General features: G+C 42.5%; 1 protein-coding gene across 3 annotated transcripts in view; it reads right to left on the bottom strand.

Annotated features, from left to right (window-relative positions):
- The window catches only part of PAN3 (poly(A) specific ribonuclease subunit PAN3), an 85,955-nt gene extending 67,808 nt beyond the window's left edge, over positions 1-18,147 (bottom strand). For 2 of the 3 annotated variants that reach the window (XM_068930168.1, XM_068930167.1), the window contains exons 1-3: positions 17,694-18,147; positions 11,594-11,734; positions 4,291-4,412 (exon numbers count right to left, since the gene is read on the bottom strand). In XM_068930168.1, the coding sequence (XP_068786269.1) occupies positions 4,291-4,412; positions 11,594-11,734; positions 17,694-18,132 (702 nt within the window). In that variant the 5' untranslated portion in view covers positions 18,133-18,147. The remainder of the gene's footprint in view (positions 1-4,290; positions 4,413-11,593; positions 11,735-17,693) is intronic. The other variant, XM_068930169.1, reaches the window with a different exon arrangement.
- Positions 18,148-21,227: the final 3,080 nt, after the last annotated feature.

Below are 21,227 nucleotides of genomic sequence, written 5' to 3' on the forward strand. Positions count from 1 at the left end.
ACTCTTTTTCAACAGATCTCCTATTTGCTGCACATGACAAATGCATTCTGGAGATTAACTAGGAACAGTCAAGAACATTTGTCTATTGAACCCCTGCTGCCAGGGTTGAAAGGCATCTAGTGAATAAGGCACAAACTGCAGAAAGATTATCTCCTGGTAAAAGGAAACAGGTGCTACCCATAAGAAACTGATTCTGTTCCTATCTTTGCTAGTTACACTGCACTGAGACTAGTGAAGTTACTTGAACCAAGCTTTCTACAGGTCACTAACTTTGTTCCTCATTTTCCAGGTATTCAAGTTAAATCCTAGAGAGTGCAGGGTCCTGCACCTAGGGAGGAATAACCCCATGTATAGGTTGGGGGCTGACTTGCTGGAAAGCAGCTCTGCCGAGAAGGACCCCAGGTGTCCTGGTGGACAAGTTAAGCATGAGCCAGCAATGCGCCCTTGTGGCAAGGAGAGCCTACGGTATCCTGGGGCGCATTAGGAAGAGTGTTGCCAGCAGGTCAAGGGAGGTGATCCTGCCCCTCTACTCAGCCCTGGGGAGGCCTCACCTGGAGTCCTGTGTCCAATCCCGGGCTCCCCAGTGCAAGAGAGACATGGCACTACTGGAGAGAGCCCAGCAGAGGGCTACAAAGATGATGAGGGGACTAGAGCATCTCTCCTCTGAAGAAAGGCTGCGAGAGCTGGGCCTGTTCAGCCTGGAGAAGAGAAGACTGAGAGGCAATCTCATCAACGTGTACAAGTATCTGAAGGGGGAGTGTCAAGAGGATGAGGCCAATCTCTTCTCTGTGGTGCCCAGTGACAGGACAAGAGGCAACGAGCACAAACTGAACCACAGGAAGTTCCACCTGAACATGAGAAAAAACTTCTTGACTGTGAGGGTGACAGAGCACTGGAACAGGTTGCCCACAGAGGCTGTGGAGTCTCCTTCCCTGGAGATATTCAAAATTGCCTGGATGAAGTCCTGGGCAATGTGCTCTAGAGGACCCTGCTTGAGCAGGGGGGTTAGAGTAGATGATCTCCAGAGGTCCCTTCCAACCTTGGCCATTCTGTGATTCTTTGAAAGAGATATGCCAAAACTAGAGGAACTAATGGCTAACAAGCACATTCAAACACTCCGGTGTTTCTGGTTTGGGCAACAATTTTTTTTCCCTCCCCTCTCCTCACTGCCATTCTTTTCTTCCCATGCTCCTGTAAAACGGGGACTACTTTCCTCTTCCATGAGGAAAGTAGTCCTTCACTTTCAACAGGAAATCTATGAAATTCAGATACAACAGCAATCACTTGCACAGGAAAGTCCACTGCCACTAACCGTCTTCAGTAGAAGAATTTGAACAGCATATAGGAGTAAGGCATGGGACCGTAAGATGAATGCTTAATGGACTATCAAATGGATGCTCATCAGGCATGTATCACGCCTCCTCTGTCCTGGATAAGTCTGAATTCTACAAAAAAATTACACAATGTTATACGGAATATACCTCAATATATAATCCCAAGGCTGCATAGGCAACCTAAACTTAACATTCCTTAACATCTAACTGGATCTCATTAGTGTTCTTCTAACAGTGTGTTTAATATCAGTTAGTGCAATTTTCACTGTTTATAAAAAAAAGATTTTCCTCATAGTGCATCACTGATGCACAGATTTGTGAGCTGCACACAGATCCACCAGAGATTTACTAAGTAACTCACAGATGGAATCAATGTATAATACAGGCTGATGAGACATTCTGCAGCAGACTTCTGATGTTTCACTGATGGCAGAACAACTGAACTACTAATATCTTTAGCTTTATTCAAGGATCTGGGAAGAAATATGCTCAACTACATACATTAATTTGTTCTCTTCACCCTATTTTGACCCAATTTTACATTATACCAACTTGTTCCCTGGTCCCAAATTCTATGCATTTCACCTATACAATTCCAGTCTCCATTCCGAGTTTCTCCCCACTGTAGTCTCTCAGCTCCAGTCTCTTCGCTCTAGCTCTCTCCTCACAGCACCTCGTTCGTTCATCTTGCACCAACCTGAACCTTTGCTGTTTGGCTTCTGGATTTGTTTCCCAACTCTCTACATTTTTGTTTTCCAACTCTCCCAATCCAATTTCAATGTTATCACCTAGTTTTGCACAGCTCTATATTCCAGTCCTTCCTCAAATTCACCTCCCAGACAACTCACCTCCTTTCCCTGACCTGACAATTCCTGGCTCCACTCCCAGCCCCTTACTCCAACTCAGTTTCACCAGGCTTACAGCATATGTCTCTTTATCCTTATATACATCCCTGTGCTCCAATTAACACCGTTGCAGCTCTTGCTTTCTTTAAATACAGATCCACTTCCATGCTGCTCCAGCCCAAAGCGAAAGAAAAGGAAAAAGAGAAAGAAAACAGGTGAGGACACTCAAGGTACAGGAGAGGCCTAGATTAGGCCAGAACTGTAACTGCAGGAATGTACTCAAGCTGGAAAACGCTAACGCAGGGTAAAACTTTCAGAAGTTATCCAACATCCCCGAAGTCTCCAATGGGTCTACACAAACCAATTTTGCAAAAGTTTGTCAATTGAAAAAATCTGGGTAAGTTTTCATACAGACAGCAAAAGGTACATCCTTGACATATTCAACAATCCATCAGATTCAAAGTCTCTTCTAAACCATAAAGCATTAGTATTATTTAAAGCAAAGGTCACTAAGATTTTCCTCTAGCTTCCCCCCCCACCCCAAACAGCTAAATGACATGGAAACCTGCATTTCAAGTGGCTAAACTTCATCAATAGGGTCTTATTTCAGAAGCTGACAGACAACCAAAACAGACAGTATTACCAGCTTCATTTATGCAAACAATAACTTAAATTACATAATTCAAAGAAAAAATATATAACGATTGATATAAAAGTGTTCTTTAAATTATTATTTAATGTCTGTAAGCACTTTTTCAATATTAATGAAACTCATCTTCACAAGTAACTTGCTTTCACAAACCATTTCTTCCTTTTTCTCATAGTAAAATACAATGCCTTGACTGTAACTTCACAGGCATTAGTACAGTTAAAAAAAATTAAAATATAAGCATTCAGGTTAGATGCATGTTGTATTGCATTTGAGAAGAAATAAAGTTTCAATTATTTTTTTTTTGTTTAGAAAGAGACCAGTGTTGCTGCAGAACACAATTGAAAAATAAAAAACATAACTACTTTGCGCTAAAAGGATTAAATTATACAGTTTCCGTGACACTCAAACTTGTAACTGTACATACTAAAAATAATTTCTTAACTCCAGCCTTTGGGATAAAAGGTTAAGACTTCTCTTTTTAAATCATGCATTACTGTCAGCAATAAACACTTCCATAGCTCTGCATCTACCAATTCTGTTGAATCAGGAACATCAGCTTTCTTGATAACATGCAATAAGAAACAAAAAAGGGAACACACCTAATTATTTCCCACCTTTTGCTGAGTTATTTTTCAATCCATAATACAGCCACAATTGAGATCAAAGTAAGCTCATAAGGAGAGTTTCCTTGATACAAAAGGAGAGAGTTGTTGTCAGGACTCAGTGGGAACTATTTGACTTGCACTCTCTTGCATTTATCAGAAACCGATTTGCTAAACTTCTGAGTACAGAAAGAGATCATCTTCTTTTCAGTTTTTAAAAAAGATAACAGTTTGAAGGATTTCTTATAGCACTGCATTTGTTAATTCAAAAGATACTAATTCAGGTTTTAAGATAGTCTTTTGCTGTAAATCATGCATAACATTACCTATACAATAAATTCTACCTCATGGAATTTCCTGTGCCAACATCTACAGAATGATGTAAATACAAGAAAACATTTCATGAGATTTAAATGTGAAGCCAATATCACTGAACACCACTCCAGACTGAGTTTACGAACTCTAAAATTTTTGCCTGGTAACTTACAGATTTGACAGTTCACATTTTGTTTTAGTGACTTTTGATCTTCAAAATGCTTCAGAATCTAATTTCTATACAGGTAGCAAAAGGCTATCAAAATTAGATATGAGCCTAAGAAGAAATCTAGACACACACACACACAGTTAATATGTGACAACGCCCAAGAAAACAGCTGAAGTAAGTCCCAGTAATAACAGGCTAATTTTGAAGTAATATTGTTTCATTTCCACTTGCAAGATTAAAGTGAGTATAGTCAGCGTATTCCACAAGGTAACACATACCAGACAGCTGCATTTTTCCTGCCTCTTGAACAGTCTGATTCTTGGTGTAATGCCAGGGAGAACTAACGAAACACTATACAATTCAGAGCTATTACCTGCATCATGGGATACTTTGTTTCCGCGGGACTTCCAAATCCATTAACGCCAATGAAGCTGGTGCTAAAGTAGGAATCTGTGAGACTAGCATCAGCTAACCCACCGCCATCTATTCCAGGAACTAGAAGAAAGAAGAAAAATGTTTCAGAAAAGTGTAGTTTACTATGTGTTTAGTTGATGAGATCTTTCATTTGGGGAGGGGGGAGGAAGAAAAGAAGGTTGGTAATGTTATGTTTTAAACCTGTCTTCTTAGCAAGACAACTATAAACATGTTAGTGCATAGAATGAAAAAGAAAAGTTACGGAAGCGGTTGCTAAATGACAGCATATGCAGCATGAAGTTGCAGCAGTAATGCAGAAGGGTCAGAGGAATGAAAGCCTTTGAAGGAAATGATGAGTCTGAACTTTATAAAGACAACAGTAGCAAGGCAAGTAACGATATAAAAAAATATATTCAACTTAAACAAGATTTTCTTAAGATAAACTTGTCTTCTCGCACACAGAGTTTGGAAACATACTTCTCAAATATAGTTTTTGTTATTTTTTGGTTTCTGTTACTTTTAAGGGTAACATACACAGCAAACATATATTAAAAATATCTTAAGTCCTCTCACACACAAAGTACAAGCATTTTACAAGCTTCCTTAAAAGCCGAACGCTATTTTCATTATCTCATATTTCATGAGGTGGCAACAATTTTATTAAAAGTAGCCAAAAAAAATGATTTGGGGCTAAACAAATGTGAAAGAAGGATCCAATTTCTTCAGCTACTTTTCTAGAAATAAAGGGCTTGATAAACAGGCAGAGTACTTCAGCTGCAGATAAATGAACTCACTACTGTGGGACTATAAACAATTAACAAAAAGCAGCCATAATTCACACAAAGCACTCAAGTATGTATTACTTACATAGCAAGAAAGAAATGTTTTACAACTGTATACAAAACGCAATTCAAATTACACTTCTGCCAAAACATCCACAGCAAATTATAAAGACACTGATCAGTACGGCCAGGCCACTGCAAGCCAAAAGGCATGAGCGATCGGTAGCTCTAAGGTAGAAAGGCACACATCCAACTCAGAAGAACATCCTGTACCAAATCATCCAACTCCAACTTTTGCATGGACTTCCAGCCAGCTGGTAACATAGTGAAACAACTTCCTGTCCCTAATTCTCAAAGGAAATAAAATGGAACTTTGTACCAGAGTTAAAGGAATGTAGCTTGTAGCCCCTAAAAGTGCACGAGAATGTGAATTTTCACTCCAAAAGACACTATGTAACTTAGAAAACAACTTCCAGACTAGGCAAAAAAGGAAAGAAATACAGCCCAATTGAATCATAGGAAGGACTGAAAGATCAGAAACACTAGCTGCATCCATACTACGGACAGATGTAAATTACTACCCAATCGCGCTCACAAAGATGCTAGCTGCATAAACTAGCCAACTTGGGTTAACACCAACAGCAGCTGAAATGAAGAGCTGTATGTGCAGAGAGATCGAGTAAAGGGAACACTTCAGTTGCAATACAGCTTAGCTTTGCAGACAAAATATATTCCTAAATAAAGTATTGCTGCTAAAACTGGAACGTTTATTTGTATATTTTGTGGGTTTAAGGGAGTCACATAAGGGATTTTAAAGATGCTAATTACTAATGAAGTGTAGCATGAAATATTTCAAAAATCAGTTTTAAAACCAAAGTTCCAGAACTGGGAGAACAGGAAAATAAAACTATCTCTACCATCCACGTGCCCTAGATCCTCCTTCATAACTTCAAAGGAGCAGCCAGGCAGAAACTTCAAAAGATCTCTTGCTACAGCCCAAAAGGATACAAAGCTGCCACTCAGTTTAAAACATTCATCCCTCTTCCACCTTCATTTGGGCTTTGCATTCAAGCGACTAGAAAGTATTTTTCATTGAACTATTGTATCCAGGAACACACTAATGCCTGCAGTAATGCCAATTATTGTTGTCTCATCCTACCTGCTACAGTGAGTCCCTAACTCATAGCGTGAAGGTTAGGTTTTTAATAATTTTCTAGCATCAAGAAAAATATTACAACTTGTTCAGACAAGAAAGACTGAAAGATACCAAATCCATGTTTAATGATGAGCAGTTTCAGCCTAGTCTGCCCACAATTTAGGATTCACACTGAGATTTTACTTAGTTATCTTGGAAGCATATTTTTAAAATATCTCTGCCTGAATTTCAGTAACTCCCAAGAACTGTTGCAGTTTTATACTACAAGTTGACTGGAAAAAAAAATGGAAAAAATGTTTAATTTTCAGGAGCTGTTGCCGTTTCAAGGGGCACAATATAAATTTAGCGGTATTTTAGCTACTTCTTACACTTTAGTCAGAAACTTCAGACTATATCCCACCTTTGCATTCGATAGGAAGTGAATGTCTCAGACTGTACCAAATATTTCAGCCTCTATTGAAGAACTAACAAATAGCAAAGTCTCTCAACTTTTCCCACTGTTCGTAACTACACTAGAGCCTCTGTGAGAACCCATTTAACTTAAATTTCTCTGTTAGTTACACATACATACCTATACAAAGTTAACATATGAAATCATTACAACTGGAAGAATTTGGGTGGATGTTAGTTATTTTGCCACAATCAGCAAAGCAGGCATATAACCTTGTTAAGAAATCCCACAGCTGAACTCCACTAATTCAAGACAGCTAGTACAGCTTGCAGTTACTCATTATCCAAGTAAATTGCCAGAGCCAATGTAGGTAGCCTTGCTAGGGTACAAATAAGCAGGCAGCATCAGGATGGTTTTCTCCTAGCCTAGATACGGTATCCTCAGTATTACACAGCTCTACTATCAGCTCAAGCTACAAGCAGCATAAGGTCTCCTACAGCAAGCTCAGAGTTGAGCAATGCCAAGAACACCACTGTAAATCAAGAAGTTATCTTTGACGCTGCCCAAACACTGCTGCCCTACCACTGCTGCAGTCCAGACCACTTAACAAAGCTGTTCAAAACTAGTCTAGGCTTTCTAATCAATGTACTGACATGTAACTGGGCACTCAAGATAGCAAAAGCTACCCCAGAATATTTGCTTTTATTTATCTGTATGAGGATTGTGCCTATAGTGAAGTACAACAGTTCGGCCGTGCTGATCAGCCTCCTTGCTGGGTTACCACAAATTGCTGTACTTGAGATCAAGTGTTGATACGCCTCTTGTACCACTGAATTCTACTGATGTTCCATTTGTTACACTAACTACATTAATTTCAATATGTCTTTCAGCTTTTAGGCCTTCCAGTGTCCTGTTCCAAACTACCTAAAGAAACACCTCTAGCTAAGGGACCAAGATCACAAAAGATATTCCACAAGAAGAATAAGAACAGCCTCAAAAGTTAAGCTTGCTAGAGTGGAGGCTAGTTTTGGCAGTAGCCCAAACTAGAATAGAACTCCGAATCCTATTCTAAAGAATAGGAGTGATAAGGATAACTATTGCCCTCAAAAGAAAACTTAAGACTAGCTTCCTTGAACTAACTTCCTACAGCAGCAAGTAAGAAAAATAAGACCAACAGAGAAAAGATGCAGCTTACATAGGTTCAAAAAAAGTAATACCCATGCTGCCAAAAGAACCAAAAAGTGTCCACTGAGTACTCCATTTCTGTTCAAAAAGGGACATTCACCTGTTATAGCAATGAAAGCTCAGCCACCACCTAAACAGCCAAGATAGCTTTACTGTATTTCTCCATGAGAAGTAGAAGGGTTTTATCCTCTTTCTGCCAAATATTTAGCAAATCATAAATTGTCACTTGCCCCTGGAAGATCACTGTTGTTACGAGCATAAAACAAAAGCATTTTTATCATAAGCAATCCATAGAAGAGTCTTCAAGCACAAGTAGGTAGACTTCACCACACACGAACAGTATGGTATTTATTTAAAAAAAAAAAAAAAAAAAGGCAGAAGTCCAAACTGGAAAGAGACAGAACATTTTAGTCCTTGCAACATTCTTTTTTCTACTGTATTTATTAACTTACATCAATCCCACATTCAATCGTCTGTCTGAAGCTTTCCTATATAACTACTGCAATGCTTTCAAACGTTCCATATATGGTGCTATTAGAATAACAAAGCTAAACAATTTTTCCTAGGGTTTATCTTTGCTTTTTCTTTTTAAGTATTGATTACAACTTTAGGGAAGTAACTCCAGGCAATAAGTTTAGTGAACCCTTGAATTGGCTATTTTTGTCAAAGGAATAGGCCTTTCTGTAGTACTATCCATGTCTTTAAGTCATACAAGTTCCTCATAGAGGTAAAAAGGTTGACTACGCAGGTCTGAGAAGAAAAGATGGACGTATCAAGACACAGAAAGAGCTTAGTCTCCTTTTCCAGGAGACACCACCAAATTACGCAAATCATAAGCAAACTAAGAATCCTATTTTAAAAAAAAAATGCTAACACATTAAGCAAGCACATATGTGAAAACAACACAAAATTTCCAAACTTTGATAGCAAAAATTGTCGATATTAAACAAAGCTAAACATCGCATTTCAGCAGTTCTGGAAATAAATTAAATAAAATGCATCTTGAGAAATTCAGAAGACATTTTATACACACATTATCTCAATTTCTTGCTTGGTGAGTAGCACTGCAGTTTAATACGACAACTGCAATTAAAAATAAATATCTTCTTACATAATTCTTCTCCTACAGAACGCTAGCAGAAAGTAGGCTTCCATTTGGATGCAGGCACCAAAGAAAAAACAGATGGTTATTTTTGCCCTATTTATTTCAAATAATTCTTTCAGGAACAAAGTATCTCATGAGAGCCTAGGTGCTTCAGTACTGTTGCAATGAATTCAACACAAATGCTTCAGCAGAATTAGTGAGTTTCAGCTGATTTTAATATTTGTCTTGTCCAATGCTATTACGATCTGGAGAGACAGCATTCCTGATACATTCACTCAAAACAGTAAACAAATACCGCAGTATCCTATGCTGCTTCTTTTATGAACTGGGCATCAGCACTGATGGCCTCAGAAACTGTTCTCAATATTAAAAAAAGCCTTTGCAGTAATGTGATAGATTGCTCCAAAACTGAATGGGCTCCAAAAGTGAATGGGGTAAGATGACATCTTAATGTGTCTTCAGCACTTGCACACTCACTTTTTTCAAAGCAACATTTCAAATATTTCTGGTAAGGTAATAACACATAGATTGAAACCATTTGTTTTGCTATTATCATTGTTTTAGATAAAATTGTACTATCCTAACGTTTAGGCTGGAAAAAAGGAGGGTTATAAATGGAGGCAATCTTGATTTAACTTTCCAGTGCAGCCACAATACAGGCATTTTTCACCTCAACATAGCTTCGTAAACTGAATCATATGCTCAGATGCACACGTGCATATATAGGAGAAGGTGTTATCTCAACTAGATAATAAGCAGTAAAAACAGCAGTGCCTTATCTCCACTGGAATTTTACACAGAGATAGCTATCCTAATATTGAGACAAGAACAATAAAACTTTTAGACAAAGGCTATCTGTGGCAAGTGATTTAAGACTGAAAACTTGTTCTAGCATCACAGGAGCACTGTGGTGTCAGAGGCAGTTATGCTTGTCCTACTTTGTTTTGTACTGACATGTTTGTATGAGCAAAGAGTCACATGCTTGAGTTAAGAGCCTCACTCGTACACTGTAGTAGTTCACAAGCGCTATACTAGAGTGTGCATCTCAGAATGCTGCTTTCTTTACACTGCCACTACTACTGTTACAACTTGCTAGGCAAAAGTGGATTCGCCGGTGTTACTTTATGCCTCTCTCATTTAATGCAACATTTTTCAAAATCAGACTAGGAATCACTGAAACAGAGACAACAGACAAAGAAACTGTGAACCAGTCCCCCAGGCATAAGGGGCAGAAGTAGAAGTACGCTGCTGAGTTACAACGCTGTGAATGAAAGTGCAGTTGGAGGGCAGACAGCACAAATGAACCAAGTTGGCAGAAAGGCAGACAGGAAGCAAAACAGTTTGGGAAATGCTGCCTTATTTACAAACACTCCCACTAAGTGATGAGATATTCATGGTCAAACAAAGGAAAACAGCAATCTTCACTGTAATATTAAATGGCTGGGCAGCTTTTTTTTTCCCCCCTCAAGTCCTCAAACACATATCATAAAAGCATCTGATAAAGACTGAAAGCTCCCTAGATCACAGGCAACTTTTGCATTTGCTCAAAATTTGCTAAGATAGGAACCATCTTTCTGCTCTGTAAACATCTCTTCATACAGCATCTAGAGCAGCAAGACTCCTAGTCAGGGACTGAGTCCAAAACCACTGTGATAATACAAATTAAAAATGATACTTTTTTAAAAAGGGTCATTAGAAGTACTCAGTTATCAGAAACAGTATTCCAAACTAAGGCTACCTACTTAACGTTAAAGCTTTCAGAACAGGCCATCTCCAAAAGCTTTTACAATTCCTGATGCATAGCATCAAATTGTTCAATATATTGCACCAAATTTTTCATCAAATGAAAACATTCATGTTTCAGCTTTTGTTTTTATTGAATTTTATGTACAGGAAGAAAGTTAATATTTTATTTATATAGATGTATGCTTTATTTATATAAATGTCGTGTGTGTGTGTGTGTGTGTGAGAAAGACAGTTGTATGCAATACACATAGAACATGAGCGGGATGTTAGGAATCTTTCCACGGGAGTGTGGGGAAGGCAGAAAAGAAAGGAAAGATCTTCGTGCCAGTTTCATCGACTGCAGCCTTTCAGTGAGGCAGCCTACCCACAGGCTACAGGAATTTAGTATTCGCAGCCAACCTGACTACAGCTTGTACCATGCATGTCTACTCTCACTTTTGTATATATGTTCTTGTTTCTAAATCTTAGTTCTCAAAGTAAAAAAACATTAGGGATAACATGCTGTAAGGAAGCAGATAAAAAAATATAAATAAGCATTAAGCACAAAATATCTTTGAAGATCAACCACAAAGAACAATCACATAAGCAGAGTTTGTTAACTTCTGAAAGACCGATATCTCTCTCTCACGATCTCTCTCACACACATACACACACAGAGTGATCTACTCTGATTCATCTTCAATATACAGTGGTTTATGATATCATTTTTCTGGTGGTGTTCTGTTTAACTTTTTTACTACAAAACAACAGACAAGGAAAACATCAGCCACATCAGCTTGCTATCTAAATCTCTCCACTGACCCCCTTTCCCTCAGCTGCCTCAAGACCAAATCTTCCATCTGCTTTTGAGGTCCAACAAACTGCTTCTCCCTACTTTATGACCCCATCCTCACTTACCATTTGTCCATTTTTCCCGCAGCAGTCTAAATTTGCTTCTAGGTGGTTCCTTACACATGGAACTCTTTCTGAGCTGGTCCCCAAGGTCACTATTTTCTGTGCATTCAAATCCTTCCTGAAGGCCCACTCCTACAGTGATACCTACAAAAAATCAGTTATCTAATAACTGCTAGATAGAAACTAAATGGGGATGCTCTGTATCTTTAATAAAAACATTATCAAAAACTCATATTAAGATATAGCATATATCACCTTCAAGTTTACTTACACAGTGTCTGTAACTATTCCCCCCTCCCTTTTCGTCTTTGTCTTTGAAACAGGAAAAACAATTACAACAATAATAGTGCCTTTTTTATGTTTTTTAAATACCCAGTACATGGTGGGCACTACCAGAAACAAATAATTACCAGTATTCCTGAAGTATCCATAATTCCTGTGGAATATTTGGACTGGAATGATTTTTTCCTACACATATATAAAAGGTATATAAATTGATAAAAATCAATTTTGAACCCAATTAATAGTACATTTCACTTCTGTAAAAGTTTAAGATGCTAAAGCTGCCCCTCAAGATCACACATAACTTGGCAGTTTTGTAAACTTTTCCTTCCCCTCCTTTTTCTTTTTATAAAATTAATTTCACCCTTTTTTTAACCTTTTCCTCCCCACTCCAGTTCTGCATGAAACACACAAAAGGGAAAAAAAAATCCATATCTACCATTTCTAGCACAGAGATCATGTTCTAGAGTTGACACGAAACAAAAAGGTGATTAAGTAAATTTGGTAATTTTCATTTCCTGCTATACTCATAACTGTTCTTCTTAATTCTCATTGATTCAGTATTGTTCTGAGTCTTTGATTCTCAACTGTTTCCAAAAGTCCCTTCAATTCTCTGAATCATCTCCAATTTAAAAATATTAAAAGCCAAACACAATAAAAATGGCATCACTTAGCACCGCCCAGAAAAGGTGTCAGGAAAAAATAGAAGATCACGTACCTCCCTAACAAGAAAATTCAGGTATAAGACAACTAACAAAGTAACACTTGCAAAAAGTACAAACAGGCCTGAAAAATGAATCCTCAGTCCTATAGGTTAACTACAAAATCTGTTTTCTGTACTTATGCACAGAAGAATCAAAGCCGGGGAAAAAAATGACCGCTATGTAGCATACCACAAAATATATCCTTATTAAAAGTTTGAGATAACTGTCTGTATTTAAATATTTCAAGCTGTAAATAGTGAAACACATCAAAGATTTTAAAAATCCATATTTAGAATAATCCTGACCATCGTTTCATTGCATTAAGAAGTGTAATCCAACAGATTGCCTTTGATATCTATTTTGCTGAATAGCCTATCTCGCATGTCTTATATATCCACTACTTCATCTTTTTTTAAAAACAAATGGGCCAGTATAGACTTAAGCACATTTTTCAAGTCAAAAAATATACAAATTATATATATATATAAAACTATAACGTTTGTACCCCACCACTAGCCTATTTATGGATTTCATAAAACCTAAGCTGTATTTCTCACTGAGCTAACTACCAAGTGATTGCACGCAGAGTTACTACAGAGGCAGCCAATAATCACTGCCGCACTCACTGGCCTTCTAACATCCAGCTTGCTGGCTGTGAAAAGAGCAATACTGCTTTTATTAGGCTAACCCAATGCAACCCAAGCCTTCATGTCCCTTTCCACCCTCTCACGGACAGGCAATAAAGCCTATTCAGAGAAAGGCTTTCTCATCAGCTACGGAGAAATAGCAACACTGCTAACAAAAGCATCACAGGCATACTAGTGAAATAAAAGCCTATTTTAGCTACGGATTTCTTATGAAAAACTTGAGAAAGCCTTTTTGGTAGAGAATAAAACCAAAAGGTCTAACAAGGACGGGGTGAACTAGCCTTTGGCATAAGAATCAGAGCATGCTAAAGCAGCGTGGCAGCAGCAGCACTGCTCTTGTGGTCAGCTCCTTCGACACACACATCGCTGTGGACAGCAGCACGCAAGCACTGCTGCTGCCGCCACTCAGCTCTCAAAGCACCTGTAGCTCTTAGCCAGAAAACAGACTTACTGAGCTATGTTTACAGAATTCAAACGCAAGATGAAAGAGTATTCAGTGTAGCCACTATGTATCATGTACTTTACAGCAAAAAGCATGCTGGAAATTAGCAAACACTTCTAGCAATACCTCAGCTAGCATCTATTAATATATAACGTAGCTTTTTGCGAGCGCTACATGTAGAGGAATATTACATTTGTTAAACTATTGAGAAGTTAATAAATACAACCTGCAGCTGCCTGTGCAACTTCAATTTGGCCAACTTAGGTAGAGATAGGATACGCTTTAATAACACAGTGACATTTTTCTTTAAACACCCTCCCTCATTCAGCGCCAAGGATGGACAGTGCTCTAGGCATGAGTCACCACTGTGCAGTAAGGCAGGCTGCTGTCTGTAACTTGCTTGTTACAGAAGCTGGAAGGTGTCACAGGAAGCAGAGAGCAGACACAAGGGGAATTTTTCATGGGATTATGTCCCGTCCCACCCCTACCTGTGCTGTCCCTTACAACCCTAAGAATCAATGAAATCTTTTCCCCTGAAGGCCAAGCAACAACCATTTCCCCATCTCTGCTCCTTCTAAAGTCTTCTCAGACTACACACTGCTGCCGCTACTGCTCAGCCTGACACCTAGACTAACATCTGGGACACATGTCATTTAGAAAAGCACCATGTGCAGATTCTGGCAGGTAACAAGTCTAGAGGAAACCACATTTTTTTCTACTATTGCCATCAAGGTCCTATGTGAAAAGGATTGTTTTTTGGTTTTGGTTTGCTGTTTTTTTTTTTTTTTAAATCAACCTGTAGTAGGTAATCACCAATTATGTTTCTTATTTTGTACATGGTTAGCTGGACACCTTAAGCATGGGATGTGAAACATGCAGAAGGCCAAGCACTCACAGCACTAACTGAAGAAGCAGGAATGCTGCTTTGAACATACGCAATCCAAATATAAAGGACTTTGGGGACAGGGGGACAGCAGTCCTAACTTCTTAAAGTGGACTGAGCTCATAGGTATAATCAGTCTCATTTCCCAAGAACATAAAAGAGGCCATACCGGTCAGGCCAAAGATACATTTAACCCACTAACTCTAACACTAGACAACAGCAGATGTTTAGGCAAGTGTAAGGCAAGCATACAGCAATACTTCCCAGAAGGTTCTCACTCATATTTAGCTGTAGATGAGTCTGACTGAGACAATTTTTTTTTTGCATTTAATAGCCTCAAGCTGAGTTTTCTTCAAAGAGTCTCTGTCCACTGTTGGAACCTACGTCATATGTTAGCATTTAAAATATCCTATGGCACAGAACTCCATAGCTTAGCTGTGCGTTGTGCGAAGAAAGCTCTCTCTCGGTTAGTTCTGAGTATGTCACCTGCTCATTTCACTCAATATCATTGTATTGAAATACTTCTTGCATTGGTAGACACTGTAATCAGTTTTTCATTGGTCATCTTTCCTTATCGCTACATATTCCTATCACCTACGTTATGAAAATAAGTTTCCTATCACCTACGTTATGAAAATAAGTCAGTATTTGGGGAGCCTTTGTGATTACCACAGAAAAACCTATAAGTAAATTAATAATCCTGTACTCAAAGCAGGATTAGAGTAACATGCATGTTAGAATCAGGCACTGACCCACTTTTAATAATAAATAGGGCTACACAGTTAATTACTCAATGAGCATTATCTACTCCATGCACTGAATAAGGCTGGGGTCCAACGAGAAAGGAGGGAGAGAGGAAAGAATACATAATCCCATAACTGAAGACAACCACAATACCCACAAATTAGGAAAAAATGTCCATACGACTGTACAAGCAGTCTACCTTTTGGCACTTCCTAGTCTTGCACTCTTTATCGCAGAACTTTATTCTTTAAATAAAACTTTGTGTACTATTTCCTACATCCATAAAAACAAAGTTCTCAGCCCATCCACTTGGGAATCATACTGCTAATGCTGTGTGTCATCAGCTGGGTAAGAATTTTGGACATTAACCTGTCAGTATTTATACAGATGAACGCGAGATTTTGAACAAATATTTTACTAATTTGTTTCACAAACTTTTACTAAAGCAAAGCAACTTAAAAGTGAGGCTAAGCCAACTCCCAGGCACTTCATCTTTAACTTCTCTCTCTCTCCTTCCTTTCCTTACCCTTCTTTCCAAGCTAGCCTCCTTCCTATAAGACCTTCCCCTACCAGTCCAAACTTTTGCCTCCAGTAACCTCAAATGAGGTGCCTTTCCCAGCAAGGAATCACCAAAAACATTGGAGTGAGTTTGTCCACTCCACACTTGGTGCCCTCATCCCTCTCCACGTGAGCAACTGCAGAGAAGGCTCTGCTTAGTTTTGAACCTCTGATGGGCTGATGCATATTCAATAGATTTAAGTCTCTCAAATAATTTAACTGTTCAGCAATATCAGTGCTGTGAGCATGCACAAATACTATTATTTTTTTCTTAGATTTAGGACTTGAGCAAGTTTTAGAATTATTTTTATGGGCTCAAGTAAAAACCAAAATAGTCTTCATAGAGAAGCTTTTATCCCCAAGCCAAATTACACACATTCTCCCCAACCCTGAATGCATTAGTTTACCAGATTCTACTTCTTTCTTTCTGCTTGGGTGTGGGAGGAAGGGTATGTATTTCATGCCTAGCTCTGTTCAAAAGAAGAGCAAATAAAGATTCAATGATCACTGCTGAATCTTTCCAAGATATTTCTACCTGTAAAAAGATGAAAGGCAAGAAAGAATTCAGCCGGTACAATTAAAGTCTGACAAAATGATCAAAAACCTGAAAATAGTATCTTTTATCTTAGTGCTTTCTGTTATAAGATACTAAGCAATTTTACACTATAGGCTCTTCCCGGAAGGGTAGACATGACAGCAGTGTCTTATATTAAGACACTGACAAGCTACAAACTACATAGATAATACTGCTCAATGGCAAAAGCTCACCACGCTCAATACGAGCGAGCTTGAAACCTCACAAAAACTGATATCGAGCAACAAAAGCTGAACAGGATGTTCAGCATGGCTGCATCTTAATTTCCAAAAAAGTACAGTTGTGACTCTTTAGTAGTTAAGAGTCATTTAATGCAGACAAGTAGTAGGTTTATGATAGAAATCAATAATGCAACCAAGCTTAATATCCTCATTTAAAGGGGCATGACATTTTTAAGCACGCTTCTGTAGTTGGCTGGATTTGGTTGTGTCAAGTGCTGCTTTAACTATAAATCAAATTTTTCTTAAAGCCAGTTTGCTGCAAGCATCAAGCGCCTGTTAGGCCCCACGTTAGGGAGATGCGTCACTGACCAGCAGCACCAGCTCTGCTCTGTGTGGCACAGAGGCACCCCGAACTCTCACTGTTGAAGAGGGGGCAGTGCACGAAGACTAAAGAAATTTTGAAAGAGTTTACAGAGCGATCCGTAGAGAGTAAGAGCTCGGGTGTTTCAACGGGAACGTTTAAAACTTCCAACAGCTGAAGCTCAACTTAGGTTGCTTCAAGCGAGCACATCCAAGAGGACTCCTACGGAGACAGCTGCCTCTGCCACCGACCTCGGCCGAGCCCCAGGCTGGAGCGGCGGGTGGCCTGCTGGCCAGGGGTCCCCCAAGGCCGGCTGGGAAGCGCTCCCTGGCCGAACACACCTTCTCGCTCCCTCGGCCCTTCCAGTCAGTGACCCAGGCATCTCCTGCCCGTGGGCCCGAGCTGCCCCCCCCGCTACCAGCCTGCGCCTCCGACCTGCGCCCGCCTCACCGGGCGCCCACCGCCGCTGCCCTGCTGGCTGCGGCTCCCGCCCCGGCCCCGCCTCGACGGGGCGGCAGCGAGGGGCTTCAGGGCAACCGCGACGGAGGGGGCGCCGGAGGGCACCCCGCCGCCGCCCCTCGGCGGGGACCTGCCCGCCACCATGGCTGTTGTTATTTGTTTCCGGTAGCACCACAGCATGTTTGGGAGCCGCTTCCCCGGCGGGAACACCCCCCCCTCCACCCCCGCGCCGCCCCCGGCCCCCCGCGCCGCCCCCGTGGCACTCACTCGCCAGCCGCGGGCCATCCAGCCCCCCGCCGCCGCCGCCGCCGCCGCCCGCCCCCAGCTCGGCTTTCTTAGGCCCCGCCGCCGCCGCCGCCGGGCCCGGGCTGGCGCCGTGCGGCGGGTAGCCAGGCCCGGCGGCGGCGGCGGCCGGGGGGATGCCGAGCGGGAGCCCGCCGAGGGGGGCGGAGGGCCCCGGGCCGGCGGGGGCGGCGCCGGGCTCCTCATGCAGGAACTGGCACTCCTCGCCGTAGAAGCAGGTCTTGTCCTTGGCGTAGTAACGGCAGAACTTCAGTTTCACGCCGCCGCCGCCGCCGCCGCAGCCGCCGCCGGCCCCCGCCCCGCCGCCGGCCGCCGGCCCCGCCACGCCGACCCCCGCCGGCAGCGGCGGCGGCGGCCCCGCCACCGGCGACGGCGACGAGCAGGGCAGGCCGCTGCTGTTCATGGCAACCGCCCCGCCGCCGGGGTCGGCACCATGGGGAAGGAGGGCGGGAGGGAGGGGGCGGGGGGAGGGGGGCGCGGGAGCCGCCGTCACCCCGGGCTCCGGCTGCGGCGGCGGGGCAGAGCCGAGGGGGCGGGGGCCGGGGGGGGGGGGGGCGCCCGTGCCGCTCTTAAAGGGGCCGCGCGGCCCGCGGCGGGGGCGGCAGCGGCTGCTCAGTGGTCCCGGCTCCGGGGTTGTTTATTCCATTTTCCTCTTCCTGAGCGGGCGCGCCTGCGCGGGCGCGGGGCATTGTGGGTAGCGCCGTGAGGCGCCGGGGCGAAGCGGCTCGCTGCGCCGGGCCTAGGCGGGGGGCGGAAGGGGACGAGGCGGGCGTCGGAGGCGCCCCCGGCCCGGCGGTGCCGCGGGGCGAGCGCGGCCGGGCGGAAGGGGGACCGCGTCGGGCCGGGCGGGTCGGGAAGCCCGCGGCCGCCGCGCCGCCCCCGCCGGGTCTGAGTCACGCCGGCGGGTGGTGGCCGGGGCGTCCGCCGTGGTTAAGCCTCCTGCAGATCGGCGTCTTCAGACGTTATTTTTCAAGGAAGGAGGCGGGAGGTGCAGGTGACGGCCGGCAGAGGCCGGGTCTGCGAGGCGGGAAGCGGTTCCCCCCCCCCCCCCCGCCCTCCGCCCTCACGGCTCGTCCCGGCGGTTCCCTGAGCGGGGCCGGGGCGGATCCCACCCCAAGGCGCCCTCGCGTCTCCCTTCTCGGCTCCCCAGGAACATACGTACAGCTGGGGCATAATTTGTTGGTCTTTTCTTGTATCCCCACGTTTCTGGGGGGGGGGGGGCGGAGGCTAGGCTATTTGGTTATCTCCAGCAGGATCTGAAATAAATTTCCAAAAATATAACGTCCATGTTTCTTACTGGAAAACAGTTTTTTGATGTGCGAAGTAAAATGCTTTTCTCTAACTGCTGGCTTGACAGGATGCAAGCTAAGGGATTCTCCCCCTAGATGAGTGAGAGCCGCCGGGCTTGCCGTTTTAGGGGGGTGTTTGAAGTGTTTTTCTTTGAGCATGGGGAGTTTTGTTAGGTGAATTTCCAGTGGCTCATTTACAAAGTCACTCCAGATTTTTTCAAAATTTTCCTCAGTCAAATTGTTGGCACAGCTTGTGGTGCAATCACTGAATCAATATATGTAGTGGAAAAATCCTCATGTTTTAAAGCGTGCTTGGCATTGTTTTAGTAAGAAAAACATTTATTTGAGAATTAAGGTTACTTTTTGCTTATCTTAGTTTTCTGTCTTAGAAGAAAATCAAGGGCTGCCTCAAATGCTTTGGCAGTTTGTATGGAAAGAAATTTTAAAAAATAATGAGTAAGAATTCAAATGTCACACTGAAACAAATCGAAATCTTCCTTCATCAGCTAATGCCTTTAAAGACTTTGAGAAGTAATAGAGTCTTAAGCCAACATCTCTAGACCACCGTTTTTGCACACAGAAGCATGGCTCCTCCAAGCTTATCAACCAGCTGAGAAAAAATAGTTGCTCTGCAACAGAGATTGGATGGAAAACTAGAGAAGAACAAGGCTACGAGTGTCGGGGCTCCAATTCTAGCCTGTTATCCCAAGAAAACAAGATGAAGGGTATCATCTCTGCTATTCCCCCAAAATTTTTTTAGCTTTTTGCTTCATTTCAACTCTGTATGGCAAGGAGCTCACAGATTTTCTGTCCTACAAGTTTAGAAAAGTAGGCAACAGAGTAGAAGTTTCTCCATTAAAATCTCTCATTAGGAGCACAGATATAAAACACAGCAGATTCCACGGGGAAGAGAGCCCTCATGAACGGGAAAAATGTTTCAGTCAGAACTTGTGCCTTCTGAGATAACCAAAGTCAGTTTGCTTTTTGTACACCAGTGAGAGGCAGTTGCAGCTGCTTCAGCTGAGGTGCTCACAGCAGTACCTAACTACATATCACGTAGACCACTGTCGTTAGAGTTATGCCTCGGAGGAGTGAAACCAGGGACCTCCTTGCACAGTGAAGTAGTGCAATGATACGGTGATGCTACTGCTGCGCTCTGCCTCTGCTCCAGCTTCCACAGGGCCGAGCTGATGCTTCTGTCAGCTGCTGCAGTGGGGAAAGGGAGGGCCTGGAAGTGAGGTGTTTTCTCTCCCTTATCGCGCTCATCGATGCCCTGGGAGCACACTGGAGCGCGGCAGGGCTCAGGCAGGCTGGGGCTGTGGGAGTGTTTGGATTCATCGAGGGGAATGGGAGGTGGAAGATCCTGTGCTTGGGCAAGGCTAGGTCAGCGGGAAGAGAGAAATCCAGTATCACCTTCTGCTGAAGTCTGTTATCATAGGGTGATGTCCCCTTGGAAACAGTCCGCTCCCAACAGAAAATCGCACTGAGTGCACAAAATATACGTGTGTGTGGGAATGTTGGAAGAGGCAGCAGGAAGATGTTAATACCCAGAGAAGGAAAATCTCAGCTTTCACCCAGAGCTTTCCCAAGCCCCATGGATGTTTTAGCCAAAGCTTTAAGTAATACTGTAGATTTACTGCTATCAAGTTATCTTACCAAAGGTTTCATGATACACACAGGGAAATACCTTTTCTGGGTAAACTGGTTGAACATGAAATAAATTCTTCCAAGCAAATACTTCCAATTGTGTAGCTACTCCCATTGCTAAAGTGTATTCTAACCTGTGTTTTCAACCCTGTGAACCTGCTTTTCCCACAGCTCTTTTGCGGATCTGTGTGTATGTCTAAGATTACATATGCACAGTGAGGTTATGAACAAGGACACAAATGGGCTTGTGCATACACAATGCACATTTTTTCTGTCTGCATGCTGTAGTTCAGGTTGGAAACATTCACATTGGATTTGGGCAGAGCTAAGATAGTGGCCTGGACAGCAGCACAGATGATCCTGCCAGCCAGCAAGTACAGATGAGTGATGAGATGTGGTATGGTGCCAAGGGTGTTTGGGTTCTCCCGCAAAGAATTCAGCGTAATGCCAAACCTGAGCCACTGAACGTCATACCAGCTTGGAAGCATCCCTCATCCTTTCTATGCTTGCTTGGTCAACAGAGCAGAGCTTATAGTAAGGAAAGCCTAAAGACGGCATGAGT

The sequence above is a fragment of the Struthio camelus genome, chromosome 1 (genome assembly GCF_040807025.1).
Source record: "Struthio camelus isolate bStrCam1 chromosome 1, bStrCam1.hap1, whole genome shotgun sequence".
Lineage (NCBI taxonomy): Eukaryota > Metazoa > Chordata > Aves > Struthioniformes > Struthionidae > Struthio > Struthio camelus.